The sequence below is a fragment of the Pagrus pagrus genome, assembly GCF_965226575.1.
Source record: "Pagrus pagrus genome assembly, chromosome: 7".
NCBI classification, from domain to species: domain Eukaryota; kingdom Metazoa; phylum Chordata; class Actinopteri; order Spariformes; family Sparidae; genus Pagrus; species Pagrus pagrus.
Window position 1 is genome coordinate 22,171,398 of NC_140191.1, and position 20,676 is coordinate 22,192,073.

The window sequence follows — 20,676 nt, forward strand, 5'->3', positions numbered from 1 at the left end:
TGACAGACACCTACCTGTCATGCCTGGAGGGGTTTTCAAGAACTTCCCGTTGAAATTTTGAATCACCACGTCGCACTTCTCCGTCGACTCCATCCTGACAGAGACAGACAAGAAAGATACCGATACAGTTACTTGAGGACAATGGGCTCCTTATGTTACCACTCAGTATGCACAGAAGGTACTGTGGCTCTTTTTAATGTGAATGTGCTGTATGTGGATTTGTGTGTGCAAATGTGAACAACAATACAGTAAGTGCGTTAAACACCTGTCTGTTTATGCATCTGTGCTTGTTTGTCTACGTTTCCCTGAGCAAAATGCCTTAGGTAGGTGTACGTGCGCATGTGTGTGTGTTTGTGTGTGTGTTTTCTATGGGGTTTCCTCTCCTTTGTCCCGGTTTAAAAGCTCCATTCAGTCTGATCTGTTGTGTGTCATGTCCTCTTTGTCTGCCCCTATTCAGCTCTGCTCACCCAATCACAGCTCAATGACTAATTGCCTGCTTGGCAAGCAAAAGCCAGTGTGTGTGTGGGAGAGAAAAATGGTGACGGGGAGAGAGAGAGAGAGAGAGACTGTGTGTATGTGTGTGTGTGTGTGTGTGTGTGTGTGTGTGTTTGTGTGGGGTATGTGAGCACATGCATATCTCTCTGTGTGTCTCGGGTTTTCTTCGCATAGCCAGTGACCCGGAATGGAGCTCTGACTGCATTCTAATCAATGGCACACTCCATGGTGTAACGGAGAAGACCACACGCACACACACACACACACACACACACACACACACACACACACACACACACACACACACACACACACACACACACACACACACACACACACACACACACAGGAGGGTTAAGGGGCCAAGGGTAAAGGAATATGGAGCTGTACCACTGGAGCTAGAAGTCCTTTGGTTGTAAATGCAGGGAGTCATTTTGCCTCTAGCATTTAAAAAAAAAAAATCGGTACCATACAGTCGTGTGATAATTACACATCTGTATTAATTGGTCTGATAATTAACTGTATTTTGTAAAGCAAAGGTCTACATTCAAATAAAGTTGGGAGTGACTGACATACCTAGCAAAGCCAACTCCTCTGCTCAGGCCATTGGCGTCCCTCAGTATCCGTGTGGAAATGACATGACCGAAGGGCTTCAGCATGTTCTCCAGCTCCTGCTCATCCATGGACAGCGGCAGGTTGGAGATGTAAAGGTTGGTGGGGTCCTGCTCCTGTTGCTGTTGGGAGGGATAGCAGCAAAACACACGGATTGATTAACTGATTGATGGTGCAATACGTATACTTGATTTGAATATATGTCTGTAATTTGGGAATTTTTCTACAAATCTAGCAAGTAACTCTAAGTCCTCTAATTGTGCTCATGTTATAAGATAAATTATTGCTATACAATACTTGTAACTCAGCTTCCTCAAAAATAACACAAGTCTTTGAGCCCATTGAGAATTGTGCAATGTACCCCAAAGAAAAATCTGGAATGCAGGAATCCAACACATATCACCCTAAACAGCCTAAGAGGGACCAAACTTATGGACACCTAAGAAACAGCGTGCAGCTCTAAGCTGTATAGAGTCTGCCATTTAATATCTTTAAAACCCCAAATCACTGAAGCGTAATTTCATAGAGACACATGCATCATAAAGTTGTGAGTAAGTGAAATATCCAAGATAAAAAGTTAGAGACAAAAAGTCTAAACGGCAGCCAGAAAGGAGAAACTGCATGTTTCATTTTGGTCTTAGAGATTTGAGCACTGATTGGAAAAACCTCTCTGAAACAAGTGGTTAACAGGTTTCACAATAACGCATGTTTTCCTGAAGGCAAATGTCTTAAGTAATATGGAAACCATTTATTTATTCAAACCACACACAACTAAAAAGATCAACAGTTCACATGCTTAGAAATGGACTGTACTGGTGAGCAGGTCAGATGCTGGACTTATCCTCTCTTCAACAGGATATATCTAGACATGAATGAGAGTTATCTTGTGCTAAGGAGAACTGCTTTTTCCTTTTAAGTGTTCAAAATGCTGAAAATGAAAAGACAGAAATGAAAGAGTTCACTATAAAGCTCTACTAAAAGCTGTTTTTGCAGCAATAAAATACATTAAAGGTTAAGGCAGTGCCACTCCACTTCTTTTATCTCCATATTTATGACTGAATATCCCACTGCAAAATAACTCAAGAATTTAAGTGGAGTGGCAAACTCTCCTCAAAAGAGGAATAAACATTCCATTGAAAAGGCTGTGCACCGGCTTCACGCTCAGAACCCCTGAAGCAATAAGGAAACCCCCTCAGGATTCATAGATGTTAACCGAGTTGCATTACATTTTTTCAGGGGAATGGGAGAAACTTCCCTCTAATGTGCCTCTCAGTTAGTTAGACTAGTATATTTCAATTATTTTCATTCTGTTTAGCAGCACTCCACTGAAATGATCCTCGGCAGGAGACCAAAGCCTGTGTGTGTGTGTTGGCAATTAAAGAGGGATAGATGCAGGAGAGCGTTTGATGGAGGATGCTCTATTTTGCAATTGAGCCAGACAAAAAGAAAGAGTGACAGAGAAATAAATAGGGTTGTTATACACACATGTTGTATTAATCATAACTACACGATTTCAAAACATAATTTGGATATTTAGCTCTCCAGAATGCCTATTTAAAAGCTGAATGGTCCTGTGATGTGATTTCATTGCTTCACGAGAGTTTATGGCTTCATTTGCTAAAACTATCCACTATGTCGTAATGATGCGTAGTATTAATTCTGGCCTCGGTTATAACTTTGCAAATCTTGAATAATGATCAGTGCCCAGAAGTGCCTGAAAAGTCTCTGATACATTTTATCAGAAAGCTTCTCATTTCCAACCCGGTCTCACTAATCTGCGTACAGATAACATGACTTTACATATTCATACATAGCTGCGTACGTTTAGCGGGCAGGCAATATGCCAGTCCTTCCCGTGAACTTCAGAGAGAGAGAGCAGATTCATAGTAAGGTGACCTTCGGTTGTCATTGTAACAAAAAAAATGTACATATAATGTTGGTAAGGTTTAGGCAATAAAACTACTTGGTGAGTAGTATTCATAACTTAAAAAAGATTGCCCACCTTGAATTCATACTCCCAACATATAGGGGCAGCATGTCACCAGAATAACTGCTAAATGCTGCTAACTGTAGAGTAGTAGTAGCCACTGTTATCTTGTTAGCTCAGTTAGCTGTGCAGCTAGCCAGACTACCAAGAGAGCGGTGATGTTTGCACTGTTACCACTGGAGCTTTTGGACTGCTGGGAGATTCTTACATATTGCACCTTTAAGTAAGATATGTTTTCTCCATTAACTAACTTTTGTTTGTTTGATCCATCCATCTTCGACTGATCCAGCCTCCTCCCTGCTTGGACTTTGTTGCTCTTTTTTATTCTTCGTAACCTTGCATTTTTTTTTGCGTAGCATTTGGATCCATCTATTTTCCACAGAACTTCATGGGAAGGAAAGTGAGGTTATTTGTTTGCAGATTGAGGCAGCTAGGCTAATATTCCCCTCATCTGATAGTAATAAACAAACACTGAATCCTGTGCAGTGCTGGAATGAGACGCTGTTCTTACTTTTGATTCCACCATTGTCATGGAAGTGCATATGGTATGTGGTATATGGTATACTGGTAAGAAGTCATCAAAAATTGTATTTAAGGACTAGGGCAAATAAGAATATTTGTGTGTGTTTGTTGTTTGGTGAATACAACAAAAAAGCTGCCCTGTGCGGCTCATCTGGAGCATAAATATTTCCTTTATCCATGGAGGATTTTCTTTTGCACGCACCAGAGCTGTTCGATTTCAAGAGAGGGAGTTCCAAATCTGTTGACGATGACCGAAGCCATCTATGTAATCAGTGACTCAGAATAGAACAGCTCCGGCGAAGAAGTCTGAAATATTTTACCTTTCTATTCTGAGTCTGAATCGCTCTCTTCGTCAGCAGGGATTTTCCTTTGGCAGAGTGTCCAATACACAGATTGGCACAGTTGTCTTCCCACGCAGGGCAACTGGCTTTGAATGTGATCTTTTACATTTGCAGGGCATGCTTGTGTGTGTGCCTGTATTTATTCAAGCAGTGAGGGCCGAAAGCAGCAACATCAAAGGCGTGGAGTCACTGGCACCAGCTGTGGAACCTGTCAGTGATCTTAGAGTCATCTTCCTTAAAGAGTTACATCACTGACATCATCAAGCCCTTTTATTTGCCACGGACCAGAGTAAACCATAGTTTCACTGCTTTTTAACACAGATCATATAATTATATTATTGTTTTATATTAATTTTAACTGCCAGTTTGAACAGGGGGAAGGATTATGGCAAGAAAAACCTATTACCATGATCATAATGGCACCTTAGTATTTTTTTAAAGGAGACCCTTTATGCTTTTTCATTACTTCCCTTTCTCAGTGTTTGATAAAGGGTCTTGTGCGTGTTAAAGATCTTGAAAGTTAAGAACGTCTACTCCAACAGAAGCTCCTCTCTCCTACAGAAATGCTGCTCCTGAAATGCCTCATCAGTCGGCTCGCCTTCAATTCTGCGACTTTGTGACGCCACACTGTGTCACCATGTCACACACTCGCATAATTAATGCCCTGCGGCTAGTTTGACATGTAAGAATTGATTTTAACACAGCTGCTCTAGTTGTTGTTAGCGCTGGGTCAGACGTGTGTGAGCTGACCAATCAGAGGAGACTGGGGGCCTTAAAGTGACAGGAGCTAAAACAGACAGAGGGGGAATACAGTGCTGCAACACTGAAAATGACCATAATGTCTTCTTTAAAACAGCTGTGAAAAACTGCAAACCTATCCTTTAATTACTGCAAATAGCACCACCACATTAACAGCTTTAAAGTTGAGAAACCACTGTTTCACCACCGTGCTGCAGCTTCTCACAAGACTTAAGGGGAAATCATTGAAGCCTTCAAACACTAGTAATTAATGTAATTAAATATGTCTACATTTTCTTCTGATAAATTCACAAACGATTCTGTCAAACAGAGTGAGGATATGTGTTGAAGTTTACCAACTTTACTTGTTGATTGATTGAAAGCAGGTTATGTGAGCCTCTCATTAAAATCTAACCATACAGGGATACCTGAATATACTGTGAGTTTTTTGTTTATGAAATCAAGAGGCAAACAATTGCCTCAAGGGACCGTGTTTATACCCACTGACAAACTGCAGCACAGTGGTTAGATTCAGAGGGATTGTGCTATGCATAATAAGAAATAATGGGAAACAACATCTTAATAAGGCCTAGGTTGACAAACAGGAATGTATATACACAGTTGCTGAGAGAAACCTTTAAGGCTTGCAAAATTGTGAATACCCGAGAGAAGGCTGAGCAGTGAAACACTGTCTAAAGCTAATAAGGCTGGAGCTAATAAAGGTACTACTTCACATGCAAGCAACAAGAATTCAGTGTAGTAATCACTGGAGAAACTCAGACACATCCATCGCCATGTCACACTGTTTAAAGTTACAAGTCTCTGAGTTCATGTCATTCAAGCAAATTAGCTCCGGAGCACACCTGAGGCTATGCTCTGCTCTGCTTTAAACTCTTACTGTGGCTGTGGACTTTGTTAATAACAATAACATGCACATCTAGACACAAAGGATTTCACTTTTGTACAGTTACTCTGTGCGGAGCAGAATTTCCTCTGCCTGTGTGAGGAGGCAACGCTGACAGAAGCCTCTTCTCCCTGTCTGCAAGCCATAAAAAGATTAAATGGTAAAACAGAAGATTTCCTATCCATGTGGTCAATGTGGTTACAAGCAAATTTCATCCAAAGGCAATATGTCTTAAACAAAATCTCACAGTGGTTTTCCCAGTTCGAGCGAAAAGTGGGTCAGCTGTTTTGTTCCTGTACATATTTTCCGTACAGTTTGCAGTTGCTGTAACGAGGGGAATGAATGCAGATTTGCGGGAGCAAGAGGGAAGCCTTAACCTCGCCTCCACTCCTCCGGTTGCTCATTATAATGCATGTCTGTGCCTGCCTGGAAACCCTCAGTTTTCTTTGTATCATTTATATTGTCTTAATCCAGGGAAATCAAGAGCGAGATGGGTACAAAATCAACAGGGGCATCGTGGTGGGTTATTGAAATCACATTACACTTCACTACACCATCTCCAGACACAGTTGGCTGTAAAACCATTTATTTGCACAAGTACTTCTGGGATATGAAGTAAAGTGCTTTGGAGCACCCATATGTGAATGAACTCTGCTTGACTTTGCTCAAAGTTGCCGTTCGCACAAAGTGACTCTTGGTGATCTCTCACTCTGCGTGTTGCAAATGACTCACCTCTCTCTCTCTCTCCTCTCTCTCTCTCTCCCCCTCTCTCTCTCTATCTCTGTCCCCTCTCTCTCCCTCTCTCTTTCCCTCTCGCTCTCTCCGTAACATCTGTCATGAGCTGGAAACAGCTTCACGCCAACTGTGCCTCTCCCTGACTGTGCAGCCTGCCTGCCAGCCAGTCAGCCTGCATTTTCAGCCCCATTAAACCTCATTGCTGCATCATTATAGCAGGTCTGCACCTCTTATCATGCTACTTCCTGGTTACCCCGCAATGCAACAGCACCTGCTGAAGAGCTAGAGGGTAAAGAGAGGGCAGAGCAACGGTTAAATACCTGTGAAAAACACCGGCTGGGTCTATGTACGCGAGATGGATGGATATGAGGTGAGACGGTACTTGAATGTCACATTTCTTTGCAAATAGCAACACTTCACAGCAGAATTGACACGCCACAGCCTCCCACAGCCCTGCACAGGGAGGTATTGAAAATGGAAAGATGTGGAAAAAATAAGTGAAGACTTAGGCCAAGAAATGCCTTAAAAACAACTAGCAGAGCACTTTCATAAAGGAGCAGTATATGATTAGGGAAATGAGACTTTCTATTCATTATGTGTTGACTCCTTCCTCTTACCTTTCAAACTTGTCTTACACGTAATCCTGCTCATTTCCTCTTTTAATCCATCTATTCTTCCCTCTCGTTCGCCCTCCTTCAGCCCACCTCCTCTCTGTCCTTAACTTCCCCCTTTCTCATGCTCACCCTCCTCCTCCTCCTGTCCTTTCCTCTTTTCCCTACTTGCTATTCACTCCTCCTGTTCCTCAGATTAAAACCTAATCTCCTATAATGGTAGCTTTGCTGTCTAAAATTCTATCTGAATGCCTAATTAATATTTAAAGAGCAGAATTTTCCCCCGCTCCTCCTTGCTCTTTCCCCTCCTCTTTGTCTTACATTTCCCTCCTCGCACAGCCCTCATCTCTTTTCTCCTTTATTTCCATCCATCCGTCACCGCAAGCTCTCTTTCTCTCTCTGCATTTCTGCCTTCCTCCATCTTCCTCTTCCTCAAGCCAAGTTCTAATCTTTCATAATGATTGTCTGGGTGTCTAAACGCTCTCTAACGGCTTAATCAATACTTAATGAACATACCATAAATACTTTATGAACCCTAAACCCTGAAATCCCCAGGGTTTCATTAGCCATGGAGATATACACTTTTCTCCATCTTCATGATGACTCGAGGCTCAGTGAAATCAACACTGGATACTGATTACCTCATCATTTAGTCTCTGGTCAGTTCAGATTACTGTAGGCATGCTGTTCGGCTACTGCTGCTGCTGCTGCCTCTAATGTGCATGTTTCTGCTCTTGTGTAGCACGAAAACAGACATCTAGGGCATTAGTTAGTTATACATATTATCAGGGATGGAAATCAATACGATTTTATTGATAAGAATGCCATTACTGATTCTGCTCATCAGTTTGATTCTTTGTAGATTCCCTTATTGATTCCTAATCACTTTTCTGAGCTGGCTGTAGACTGACAAGTAGTTGTAGAGAAATGAGAGAATATTTATATAACATTCGTTTTCATGTAAGGGTTTCTGAGTCAAAGAAAAAACCTGCCAGCATGACACTAATGTTATAACATATTTACGCTTGGTAACAGACGTGCTGCTCAGTTGGAAAGCGGCGGCACACATTTGTAGAGCGTTAAATACATTGCATCCCTTGTTGCAAGTCCATGTTGCATGGAAAAATGTTTCAGCATGTTGCTGTCATCTTTCTTTGTGAATCGAAGCCTCTCCTTGGACCATTTTCCCTCTCCCCATGACTCCTTACTGTTCCAAATTTACAGCAGCGTAGATGCATGAGCTCGACATTATTGACTCGAAGCGTAACTCAGAAAAACATGCAGGCATCAATAAAAGGAATTGATAAGCTCAGACTTGATGGATGAAACACTTTGGATAGAACAATTTGGACACCTATAGTTGTTTATTACGACAAGGAAACAAACTGGCTATTCCGACTGACCAATCAGTTGTCTGCAGTTTTTTAACTTCACCATTCAGTATCGGATCAGTGTGCTAGGTGCGTCAAAAGAGGGGTGACGAAAAAACAGGACGGTACAGAACGGTTGTTTTGGTACCATCCACAGCTTTTGACAATGGAAACGCATAAATAAACGTGCCAAAGTGTAACAAACCAAATTGAACTAAACCGGACTGCTTGGAAGATGAGCGAATGGGGCAAAAGGTTCTGGTTCTCGATTCCCATCCCAACATATGAGGTATGTGCTTTCAGTTATACAGGTCTAAACACCCATGAGTCAAATCAAATGATTTTTAAGATGTTGCTGTAACTTGTATCCACAGTGTATTTCCTGTCTGCTGCATGGATGAATTACTTTTCTTGTTGGGTTTATCTACCTACATGTGAGTGCATTATAAAAAATGGAAATATTTAAACATGGTCAAAGTCAACCATCTAAAAGCCATTGTAATTTAAGTGTTTTTCCAACTTAAGAGATCTCCGAATTTGTGGATTTATATACGTATTCAGCACAAGCAGATCCACAGCTGGTTATTGCTTCTGTATAATTGTGTGTCAAATGTATCCTGGCCAAGGACTTCACAACTGTTGTCACATCCCTTTGACTTCAAGGAAATAACTAAATAACTTTTCAAGCAGAAAAAGAAAAAAACTTCAAATGATCCGCGCACTTAGTCAATTCTTCACCAGGTTTTTGCTGTGGTTAATTGGCTACAAAGGTCATTGAGCTTTGCTAAATCTTACAGGATTGAACTAACACTCAAGCATCATTAAAACTGTGGTTGGAGGCCTTTCAAGTGGAGGCATACTTATAAAAATATTCAGAAGTCGAAAACTGTTTTCCACTCCGTGGTTCTCGAGTGGCTGTGAAGTGGCGAAGAAACCCTGACTTTTCAAAGAAATGGCATCACACTCGACTAAGTGAGAGACCGACTATGTTTCAATGTTTAATTCAATTTTGTGACGGGCAGAACGTTTTTCCTCCCTCTGGCCTGCGTCTTCACACTCCGCATGACTCATTTAAAGCAATAAGAGAGGTCTTTCTGCAGACGACACACACACAGAGTTCTCAAGTCACACTAGTCACCCATTTATTTCAAGTTTACTTCTCCTATTCAGCTCTCAATCTTTTTTTTATTTTTTTGCTTTTGCACTGCTATTTACTGTCCTTTCTTTTTTTTTTATGGCGATTTTAACCTGACCTCCTCTCTTCTCATACCATCTTTCTCTTTTTTCCCCACTAACACTGTCTCTACTGTGTGCATTAAAAGGCTGGTAATTCATCACAGAGTCAGAGCAGAGTGCAGTCCCTGCTGCACACCAGTGTGCAGGCTGCTTGTCTGCCAGCCATCCAGAGCTAGAATCAATCACCCAATCCTGAGACACTGAAACCATCAGGGAAGGTCGGACAGAGATAGAAGAGAGGGAGAGGCAGAGATGGAGGGAGAAAGGGTGGAGGTTGACATACAGAGAGATAGAAAAATATCCTGGGTGGATTAAATAAACATTTCCTGGGCTGAATGCAGATCGAAATGCCTCATGAGGCGATCAGCTTCCCATGGGTGTGATTTAAAGAAAACTATAGATGGACAGATGCATAGACAAACAAAAACCAGGCCTGATTGTAATGTCGTGCTGTTTTTTGTTGTTGATGTAGCCGTTTATGCTTCAGCCTGACCACACAAACACATCTTACGGGCGCATCTTGATTCCTAACAGCTGAGTAGAAGCGGTGTCATTTCCTATGGTTCTGTGGTTGTTGTTACTCCTATACGGCTCGGCCTTGAACTTCTTCAGCCAAAAACCCAAATGTGGCATTTAGACTCATTGAAAAAATATGCCGTTCCCATGATGATGTTTTTGTGGGGATCCATCAGACACAGGCCTGTGATCCATTTTGGGTTTTAGATTACAACTTTGGCCGGCTGGCAGAAGGTCTGAACTTCCACGGTGGGAAGCCAATTAAAAGAAATACATTTCTGAGGAATTATGCCACAAAATATAAAACATATGCTTATGTACGTCGACGCAAAATGAGTTCCTTGGATTAAACTATCCTAAGGCAACAAACCATGTCAAGGCACTGCTTTAACAAGGATTTTACACACAAACACCTACACATAGGAGCCTGAAAACATACTCAGTGTGTACAATGCGTGCACATTCCTCCCTCTCCTGCTCTACTTCTTTTCTCTTTCTCCTCTTCTGTAGTACTGAATGCTCTAATCAAGGCTAATGAGACTCAGCTGTTGGCCAGTCTAATTACCTGGAATGTAGACGGATGATCCCGGATACAGGCCTACACACACAAACACACACACGCACACACACACACGCAGTCAACTATTTATTTTTCTTTCATGCACCTGCCACTCAAAGTGCGCATGTATGTAGTGTGAGTTAGCGTGTGCTCGTTTGGATGCGGTGTGTGTTTCTGTGTGTGAGCAGAATAAACATCAAGTGTGCATGCGTGTGTGTGTGTGTGCGCGCTCATGAATGCATGCATTTGTTAAAAGGTCAATAAAAGCTCAGGCGAAATTTCCATTCCTTCTCCAAGTCAAGAATTCCCAGTAAACAGCCTGGCAGAGAAAAGCACGTTGATGAATTTACAAAAAAAACAACCTCCCAGGTCTTTTTTGTGTGTGTTTTTATTAAATGAATAATTATTGTTAATTTTGACCTGGCCCATATTTTCCCATCATTTTCACTCATTCTGTTTGCTTCTAATCAAATTCTTACCCATTAAACAAAGACCAACCTCCTTAAAATGATGAGGTGGACGGATTTATAAACAATTGATCAGAGACAAAGCATACGTGAAATAACCTGGACTGGAACATTTATTTGTTTTAAAGGTGCACTATGTAGTTTTGGGGAAGATTTTTTTTAACAGAAAAGACAGAGCTTCATTGACTGATTTTTTTTTATGCCTAAACAAACTAATTAAACAAACTCTTGGTTTTTATGACTGAATAAAATGAATAAACAAACTGACCTTAAAGGACAACACAGTGTCATACTGGTCTACTTTGTTTGTATTTGGCGGACCAAATTCTTCATTCAGTTATGGAAAAATAAGTATTTCTGAGTTTGTGTAAGTACCTCATTAATATTGAAAATATAAAAATTCTGTGTTTGAATTTCTTCTTCTTCTCCTTTGAATAATTCTTTTTGAACATTCTAGTGGCAGAGCTCTGGTAGATCAGAATGTCATGTGCTCTAAACGCTCACAAAAATGAAATATAACAGGATCAAGAACTCCAGAGTTCAGATGGGGCAGACTGAAAGGCTTTCCAGAATATAACAACAACACAGGCTTCCTGTCTCAGAGGATGATAATTGTGCTTCCCATCCCACAGATCCAATTTGTGCATTATTAACCCCAATGGAGAAATCATTAAGTAGCCTTGGATGTTCATAAAAACGGAGAGATTTTGAAACAAATCTCTTGTATGTCTGATAAATGTGTCTCAGTGTCATTCGAGGCCTTGTCAGCCCGATGTCGTAGTGTCTGCCTGAGGAGAGAGCAGGCTTCAGGGAAATCCTCGCTCTAAATGATTAATGGAGTCTGGAACCAAGGAGGGGAGTTGTCTCTGACTCTGCATGTATACACCCTGTTGACACTTTTCAGAGAGGTTGAGGTGTGTGTGTGTGTGTGTGTGTGTGTGTGTGTGTGTGTGTGTGTGTGTGTGTGTGTGTGTGTGTGTGTGTGTGTGTGTGTGTGCATACATGTGCATGTGTGTGCGTGTCTGCATTTGAAGCTGCATCATCACAGTGAAGCCTGTTTCATGGCAGTTCAGAGGGACTCATTAATGATGGCAGCTACACATGCATACAAACATACATACATTAAATCACACACACACACACACACACACACACACACACACACACACACACACACACACACACACACACACACACACACACACAACTATAAACAGAGGTGTCACATTGGGTTGAGATAATCAAGGAAGGAGCAAGGGATGAGGAAGAGAAGCCTGGATGAATGGAAGATAAATAGATAAGAAGAGGAAGTGTGGAAGAGAAGGGGATGATAAACAGATTAATTTGTCCAATGTAACTGCAGCGTATAGTTGTTAGTTGTCATACTGGTTAGTTAAAGGTCATATTGATAACATTTTTTTCTAGACAATCATTTTAACAAAAAATAATACATCTGCAGATCTTGTAGAAAGGTGCAGAATAAAAGTATCTTGTTTCCTAAAAAACATTGTCATGACTGTGTTTTAAAAAATGTGTTGGGTTCATATGATTGTATTGTTTATCTCTGACAGTAGCTTCCAGCTTCTAACTAGGCTTGTCAACCAATTGTACAACACTGTTGGTATCACGTGGTAAACTCAGTTTTCTATGTTTATCCGTATAATAAATAACAAGATAAAGCATGACAGCAAAAGGAGAGTTATGAAAATGATATAAAATGCCTTAAATGTCAACAAAAATCTCTTTTAATCACTTATTGATGGTTGATGAGGAGACCAAAGAATCTATCAAATGTGTTCTTGTCCCTTGGAATTACTTACAAACCGAGCAGCACAACTGGAAAAGTACAAACAAGGTGAGATAAAAGCATGGACTATTGTTGTATGAAATAACATTGCATCACTCTGGCCAAGTGTTTTTCACAAATAATGGTAAAGGTGCAATATATACGAATTGTCCCGTTGAATTCATACCCAATACAAATAGGGGGCAGCATATTGGTAGTGTAACTGCTAACTGCTGCTAAATGTAGCTGCCACTAGCTAGTTAGCTCAGTTCCCCATGCAGCAACACGGGAGTGTTGGTGTTTACATCACTAGTACAAGAGCTTTGGACCGGGACAGGCAGGGGCTAGCTGATTAGCATGCTAACTTCAGTATATATCTCTGCAACACAATATACAGGCATCATAGTGTCAAAACTGTAATTTCTTTGTTTGTTATTTATAGTTATTTTTTGTGTCTTTTCAACTAAAATCTTACATATTGCACCTTTAGAGTGACACTGAAAATGTGAGCATGTGTTGTGTTACTAATTGACCATGAGTCAGGCCTATATAAAGAGCTGTATCGTCAGCATAGAATTACTAAATGGATCCTCTGTCGTTTATTAGGCCCAGAGGCAGCATTAGAAAACAAAAGACCGAAAGTGGATCCCTGGGGAACAGCACATGTAAAGCACAATAATTAAATCTAAGCCATTAGATAGCATTTTTTCACCAACAGTAGTCATCAGTTTTATGTCTCTATAACTTCTTACTGAAGTGACCATGTTGCACAGCAGTGGTATTTCCACTTGATTGGACAGTATCTTAAAAAGAGCGCCAGGAATGTAGGGAGGAAAGAGGATAACGAGTGGTCAACTGGTCGGGTACCAGACTCAAACCTTACAATCCTTGGTGCATGGTCTGTAGCCTACACTGTAACCCTGCACTACCTACTCTAACAGATTAAAAGCAAGTTCGACTGTGCCCCTAAAATGACTCACATACTACCTCCTCTATTTCCCCCCTCTCTCTCTTCTCCTTTCACTGAATTGCTCCTTGATTGCCTGTCTGTATCAGAGCATTTCATTAGAAAAATGCAATAAACCAGAAGGCCTGCTGGATTGCTGGATTATCATTGAGGAAGCACTTTCTCGGATAAGGGAGGAGAAAATTAATAAAGAAAGTTTTTAGACAAACTTATTGAATGCTTTTTTTTCCCCGTTTCCGGCTTCTTTTTGCCCCACTAATGGCATGTGGCTTGTCTTTAGACAAATTATTGGGAAATGAAGTTAAGAGCCACAGCCAGAGAGAAAACAAATTAAAGGGAAACTGCAAAATTAAAAAAGTTCTCGAAAAGTGTCGGAGGAGTAGGTTTTCGCTCTCGGCATTGCAGTGATTAAAACATAAAACACTGGCTCAGACACAAAAATCACATCGGCTCAGAGTGGAGAAAGAGGCATGTTTGATTCCCAATGCATCGTGTTACATACATGCTGATCTGAGTATGGAAAAGTGCCACCGTGCATCTATTGTGTGTGTTAAAAAAAATCCTCTGGAGAGCAAACAAAGTCACTGGCATAGTGTAGATGAGGGGCTTTAAGGCAAAGGCTACAACCTTATTCTCACCTTAATTGCACTCCAGTAAAAGTCCAAAAATGAAACTGTCATATCATCCAAGGACGTATAACACTTGCAGCACTTATAAAAGTTACACAACCTGGTTGACATGCTGTATTATGGGGAGTTAAGCTGTCCATGTCCACCCACACCTTCTGCTGGCCTTGGCTATAAAGTCCTGGAGGAGAGGAATACTAGTTTACACTTCAATAAAAGACCTTTTTCATCCACTCTCCTTTTCTCACTACATCCGTCATGCTGCAATCTGGCCAAGGTCAAGTACATGTGTGTGCGCATGTGTGTATATGTATGTGAATACATGTGTGTGCTGTTAGATAACAAATATGACAATGCAATGAAATTAAAAAGCCAACATTAAATAACACCGAACTGTGAATTAATGACAGTATATTGAGTATGTGCTGTCTGGGTTGCCATTTAACACATTAACATATACTTTCCTGGACAGAAGTTTTTTCTGTAATCGGCCACTGAGCGGGTCAACTGAAGGAGGGTTGAGGATTGTGGGCCTTGAGACTCAAATATGCATCTCTCAGTTCTTATTCAATAATCTCAAATGGCTTTTAAAGTTTTATTTACCTCTGATACCATTGTTCACGTTCTTCCTGTTTGTATCTTAATCATTTCAAACACGTCCCCTTACAGGGATTTGTTAGATTCAACAATGTATCGATTTATCAACAGCAGCTACATGTAGACTTGTTTGATTCTCACACAGTGTTATATGAGTGACTGAGCAGCGAAGTCTGGGTGAGTGGATTCTCTAGCACTCATACAACCACACACTAATGTGTGCACAGGCATGCATGTATGCGTGTTTGCACTCACACCCAGCAGCGGGTCTGCTCCATTTTGGTGCGCCGGTGCATCACTTAACATGTATTTCAAGGACTAGGAAAAGTGTTTGAATTAAATGAAATCTTTCAGCCAGCAGCAGCAATCATGTAATTATCAGCTGACAAAACAAACAATAATGTTGGCCTACAGGGCAAAAGCCATGATGGCTTTCCGAATTTCTTGTGCCATTTTCACACTGAACAAAATAAATCCACATTTACTTCTGCGTCAATTGACTCATGGGTATTTATCGGCTCTGGCTCCAATCGGTTTTGGTGAAAACAAACACCCAGATGAACATTTACATTTTTGCCCCTTGTCAGGCAAGATGAAATGACATGAGACGTTGTTAAAGATGCTGGCTTGTATCTCCATACCTGATGAAGCAGCGTTCAGTCAGACCTGAGTTTGAAAGAGAGACTGAAGTAAAAAATATTAAATGGCTTCCATGCTTTTTAGCCTCTGATTGGCACTGTGTATGTGCAAATCTCAACAGAGATGAGAAAGAAGTGAGGTGTCTCCCTTAGAAACTTCTGTTATCAGCTCCAGAAAAAATGATCTGTCTAATTCAGAATTTTATTGATTAAGACTTTATAAAACACGTTTTGACGTCTTCTGGTTGTAGTCTGATGAGGTCTAGATCTGCTGCTTTCTACTGTTCTCTGCATTTCTGGTGATCCCGTGATGACAAACAAGACACACAAGGAACAAAGAAAGGCAAATTTGTGAAAAAATCAAAAAGTTATTATTAGTGGGTTTACTCGTGTTTAAAAAACCTTCATATTCACGCTAATTTTGCTGTGAACGTGGTAGTTCTGGATCTGGATTCACTAAGCCTTACAACCACAATCATCAAGTCAACCCAGGAGGGGTTTGCAGCATATGACCAATCCCAAACATGGAAGTGGCTACTGGCAGCAGAGCAGAATATTTTGTAAATTAAGAGCTAACCATAATTGACAAATAGAAGAATCTGCCAAATGCAGGAATGACAGCGGACAGAAGTTGCAGGCTGTGTGAATGCATATAGGCTTATGATATCACTGCCCCATTGTCTGTGCACAAGTAGATTTGACTGTAATTACATTTGTGCATGTAATTTAATTAGTGTGTTGTTAAGATGTATTCTTATGGTGTGTTTGATTGATTTTATCTGAGACTCTGGCAGTGTCTAATGGAGTTGGGAGCAAATAAAAAATAACACTGAAAAACATTCAGAGCATATCTTTAGAGTACAAGTAGTTTCTGTTGTCGGATGATATCAGTGTACAAGAGCATGATGAAATGGCTTTGACATTGAAGCAGAGTTGCTGAATATCTTCACCCTGGAAGAGGTTTCCAAAAGCCTCGTTTTCAGTGACCTGAAAGGCTGTTTACATGTGTAGAAAAGGCCAAAACACATTTAGGTTTTAAGAAAATACCTGTGTATGTGTGGACAAGGTCTTAGATTTGCTTTTCATCTTAAGCTTTGCCTGCACTAGGCTTGCCCACATCCATGCACTCACTACACGACTAATAATACTGATTTATATCTCTCACTGTATTTTTGTGTGTAGTTCAATCTTAATTAAATACAGTTGTTTTGACTTTAATCCATAATTATGTGTGGTCTTTCTTGTAATGTGTGGACTTTGAGCTGGTTCATGACACTTTTGTCCATCAGACCCAAAGCTCGAAAGCCATGGCCTGTTGCCATGGTTATCTCTATTTGAAACTGGAGGGATTAACCTCCAGGGGGATGGCTTGGGGGAGACGGACAGAGAGAGTGAGAGAGGACCAAAACAGGAGGGAAAGTGAGAGAAAAACAAGTTTGGGTGAGAAGAATATGATGGTCAAACTAGATAAAGCCAAATCAACGATATTAAAGGTAAACAGATAAAGATAGATAGGCTGATAGATGGATAGATATAGAAACAGAGAGAGAGAGAGAGAGAGAGAGAGATCAAAATTAACAAAAAATAATACAGGAAGACATGAAATACAGTACATGTATCTGGGGAAGTACCGGAAGTAGACAAGTTGCCATTACTGTGGTTGCATCTTCCCACAATATCCGTGCGTTTGAATGCAACATTTTCTTTGCTCTTACCTTTACTCTCTGCAGTTCTAAGCTGCTCTGACAGAGCAAAAAACTGAATTTAAAATACATAAGCCAATACTCCGTAAACGAGTCCCAAGAGTAAACTGATCAAATGTCACAAAACAAGCCCAGTTAAAGAACATTTGCTGGTGGGTACTTCGCCCAACATTGCTCCATGCTTTGTTACTAGCATTGCAATTCCACTTTCGATAATCTCCACAGTCACTGATATGAAAAATACAGATTTTTAACTGTCAGTGGGAAGCAAGACTCTGTTCTTTATTAAAATCTCTCTGTTCGCAATCTATTTATTCCAACTGTTGTCTCTCATCTCAACGCTTGTCTAAGTGTGTATCTGTCTGACTCGAATCACAATACTTAACGCAATACACAGATTTGATTGGCTGAGTAGAGTCGTGTATGATTAACAAAGCAAGCAATTGGCCTGTGAGGGTTCCTGGCATGCTAGTGGCATAAAAGCTAGAAAAGCTGTGATGTCAAAATGTAATAATTCTCAATAATTCATCAGTTATAGGTATGGGTCCGGATCAGGTCCAGATCTGGACAACTGTCCACCTATTAGTGATCATGGGGGGATGGAGCGGAATGGCCGGTAAACAAGGGGGACTCATTTTTGTGATCTTGTGTGATTTTGTGTGATTTTGCTAACAAGTGGGATGGTGTCCCCATCATCCCGCCTACTACCTACACTTCATGAAGGTTGCGCCTGTCTGAGACTGTACATAGATTTCCTTTGCGTGCAGAGGACCAAGATGTTCAACCAAGGGGACTAAGACTCAGGAAAGCAAGGACTGGAGAGGTAACGGTTTGTGATGTCCTAACAATACACAATCACAGTACTTCAGCAAAATAAAGAATAGCCAAATAGCTAAACACAGTTTAGTCACAGTGTGATTGACTTAATTTACCTCAGCCACGTTGGCATCATTATTGCCCTCTTAAATTTCAGGTTGGTTTGCTTTGGCCGTACAAAAACCACTGGCAAGCATTTCATGTCTAAATATTGTATTTTTCTCATTGAGATGTTGCCTTTACACTGGGCTATGGTTACGCTTTGTTATGAAAACCAACAGAATTTAGCCACTGCCGTCACACTCTCAGTACAAACAGCTTAGTAAACGATCTTGTTTCTCAAACAGAAGTGTGCGAGTTTGAACCCGAGCCCTCTGGTTGATGAACACTCCGCTATACGGGCGACGCGATCAAAGCAACATGTGGCAACATGTAAGGGAATTAATTTAATATGCTGGCAGAAAATAAAAGCATGTAAACTGTACCAGTTCTGCATCAGAAGGTGGCTTTTTGAAGATACAAGTTCTTTGCAGTAGGCAGGCTCTGTGAAGATGTGCTTGTGGTGTGTGTTGCTGTGGTGCTCAGATGAGAGAGCAGAGATTTTCTCGCCTTCTTTAGATGTTGGGACGAGGGCACAGTGGGGCCAGCTGACAGCTTGGCGGACCAAGGTTATTTACTTTTAGAAAGGGAAAAAAAAACGTCTGAGTCAGCAAATACTAAAGGGCAGCCACACACACACACGCTCATGCAAACACACATGCACAGACATGAACGTCTAACTGTTTCATCTTTTATACGCACGTATGCTCTCGCACAGATTCACACGCACACACACACACACACACACCACCAGAGGTTAAATAGACTCGTCGCTGGAACGCCATTGAGAAAACAGCAGCCTAATTACCATCATATCCTCCACCAAGGACACCTCGTGACAGCACACTCACATTCATCTATTCATTTTACCTGTAAAAACCACATCCTCCCCTCTTACAAAGCCATTAGGCTCTAACAAGGGTTCTTAAACCCTTCCAGCCCAAATTGAGCAGGTTTAGAGTCCTCCAGAGACAGAGGCTCGTTAAAGCTTAATCATATGAGCACCCACCACAAACTGGCCCATGTTCTATTTAGGCTCCCAGAAGTGTCATAACCCCAAATCTGACTTATATAAGACACAATAATGATAAGAATCCACCACTTAACCAGTCAACCAATTAATAATGACTTTATCACTGACACACAAGCAACAATAGAAGCAGCAACTGCATGTGATTTATTGTAATAGCATGCATAGGAGCACAAATCCAAGCACTTCAACATTTAACATTCATGGGAGCGGCCAGTAATTTTTATCCACTTGCCGGACCATGGCTGCTAATGTCCAATTTGCCCTCTCCAGCCAGAATATGAATGCTCCAGAAAAAGGACTCCCAGTGGCAGTCAATTGGATCCTCTAAGCTCTCACCACAATCTATAATTTGACATTTTTAGCTGCAACCTGAAGGGCAACCTGCAAGAGAACACACTGTACAGAATTGCTGCTCTTTTTTTCTTTGAAAAGAAGTCTTCCTCTAAGATTATCAAGAAATTAAGACTTCATACCATCGAGCGGCTGTTTCTACAAGCCACTTGACTCAGCTTGACACTGTACAGAACTGATTATGTATCATCTCTTATACTCGCTGCCAAATAAATGAACATCAGATATATCTATCTGAGCGATCAGGTTTGTTGCTTTTTCCTTGAAATTGCAGGTTCGTGTGAGTTAGCGAAAAAATGTAAGGGAATTCTTTTGTTGTAAGATGTGAAGGGAAAGAAAAGAAAATTGATTGCGTTCCTTAAAATGACTCATGATTTAGATTAAAATGCTTTGGGAAAACATTTAGTTAAAAAATGGCTCAATTTCTTTTGCATCTGCATTCAGCACACATCCAAGCCTGGGAGGTCCTGAAGAATTAGAGTCTCAGATCGTAAATTGAGTTCCTTTGATTTAGTCACATGGTACTTCAGGGAAAGTGATCAAAAATCTGAATGTAGTCATTTTAATAGCAATCTATAGTCTTCATAAATAACGGTAAAACAACATATGCTGATTATTTCTTTTACTGTAATAATTCGACACTGCTATCACTTTCTCTAGAGAAAACTGTTGCAACCACAACTCCAATCAATCTGATGAACTTAAGTTCCCATGAAACGGCCAGTGGACTGCTGTTATGTTCAGCATAGTTACATGTTTCCTGTAATAACAGGCAGCCAGGGAGGGACCTGTCAGGGATATTGATCGGCATTTGCAGTGCTGAATGTGTGTTACACTGCTGCTGGTTAGCAGATGTAAGCTGTTTTTAGAACTTTTAGAACAGTTCCACATAAATCAGTGAATAAAGTCATAAAGCTGAGTTTTCTTCTTTTCATACAACCATGGTCGCATTATATTAATTAAGACA

General features: G+C 40.8%; 1 protein-coding gene across 1 annotated transcript in view; it reads right to left on the minus strand.

The window, feature by feature from the left end:
• The window catches only part of LOC311260371 (RNA-binding motif, single-stranded-interacting protein 3-like), a 133,690-nt gene that overhangs the window by 40,593 nt on the left and 72,421 nt on the right, over positions 1 to 20,676 (minus strand). Inside the window, exons 5-6 of the mRNA XM_084358111.1 lie at positions 1,072 to 1,229; positions 15 to 94 (exon numbers count right to left, since the gene is read on the minus strand). Of these exons, the coding sequence (XP_084214237.1) occupies positions 15 to 94; positions 1,072 to 1,229 (238 nt within the window). The remainder of the gene's footprint in view (positions 1 to 14; positions 95 to 1,071; positions 1,230 to 20,676) is intronic.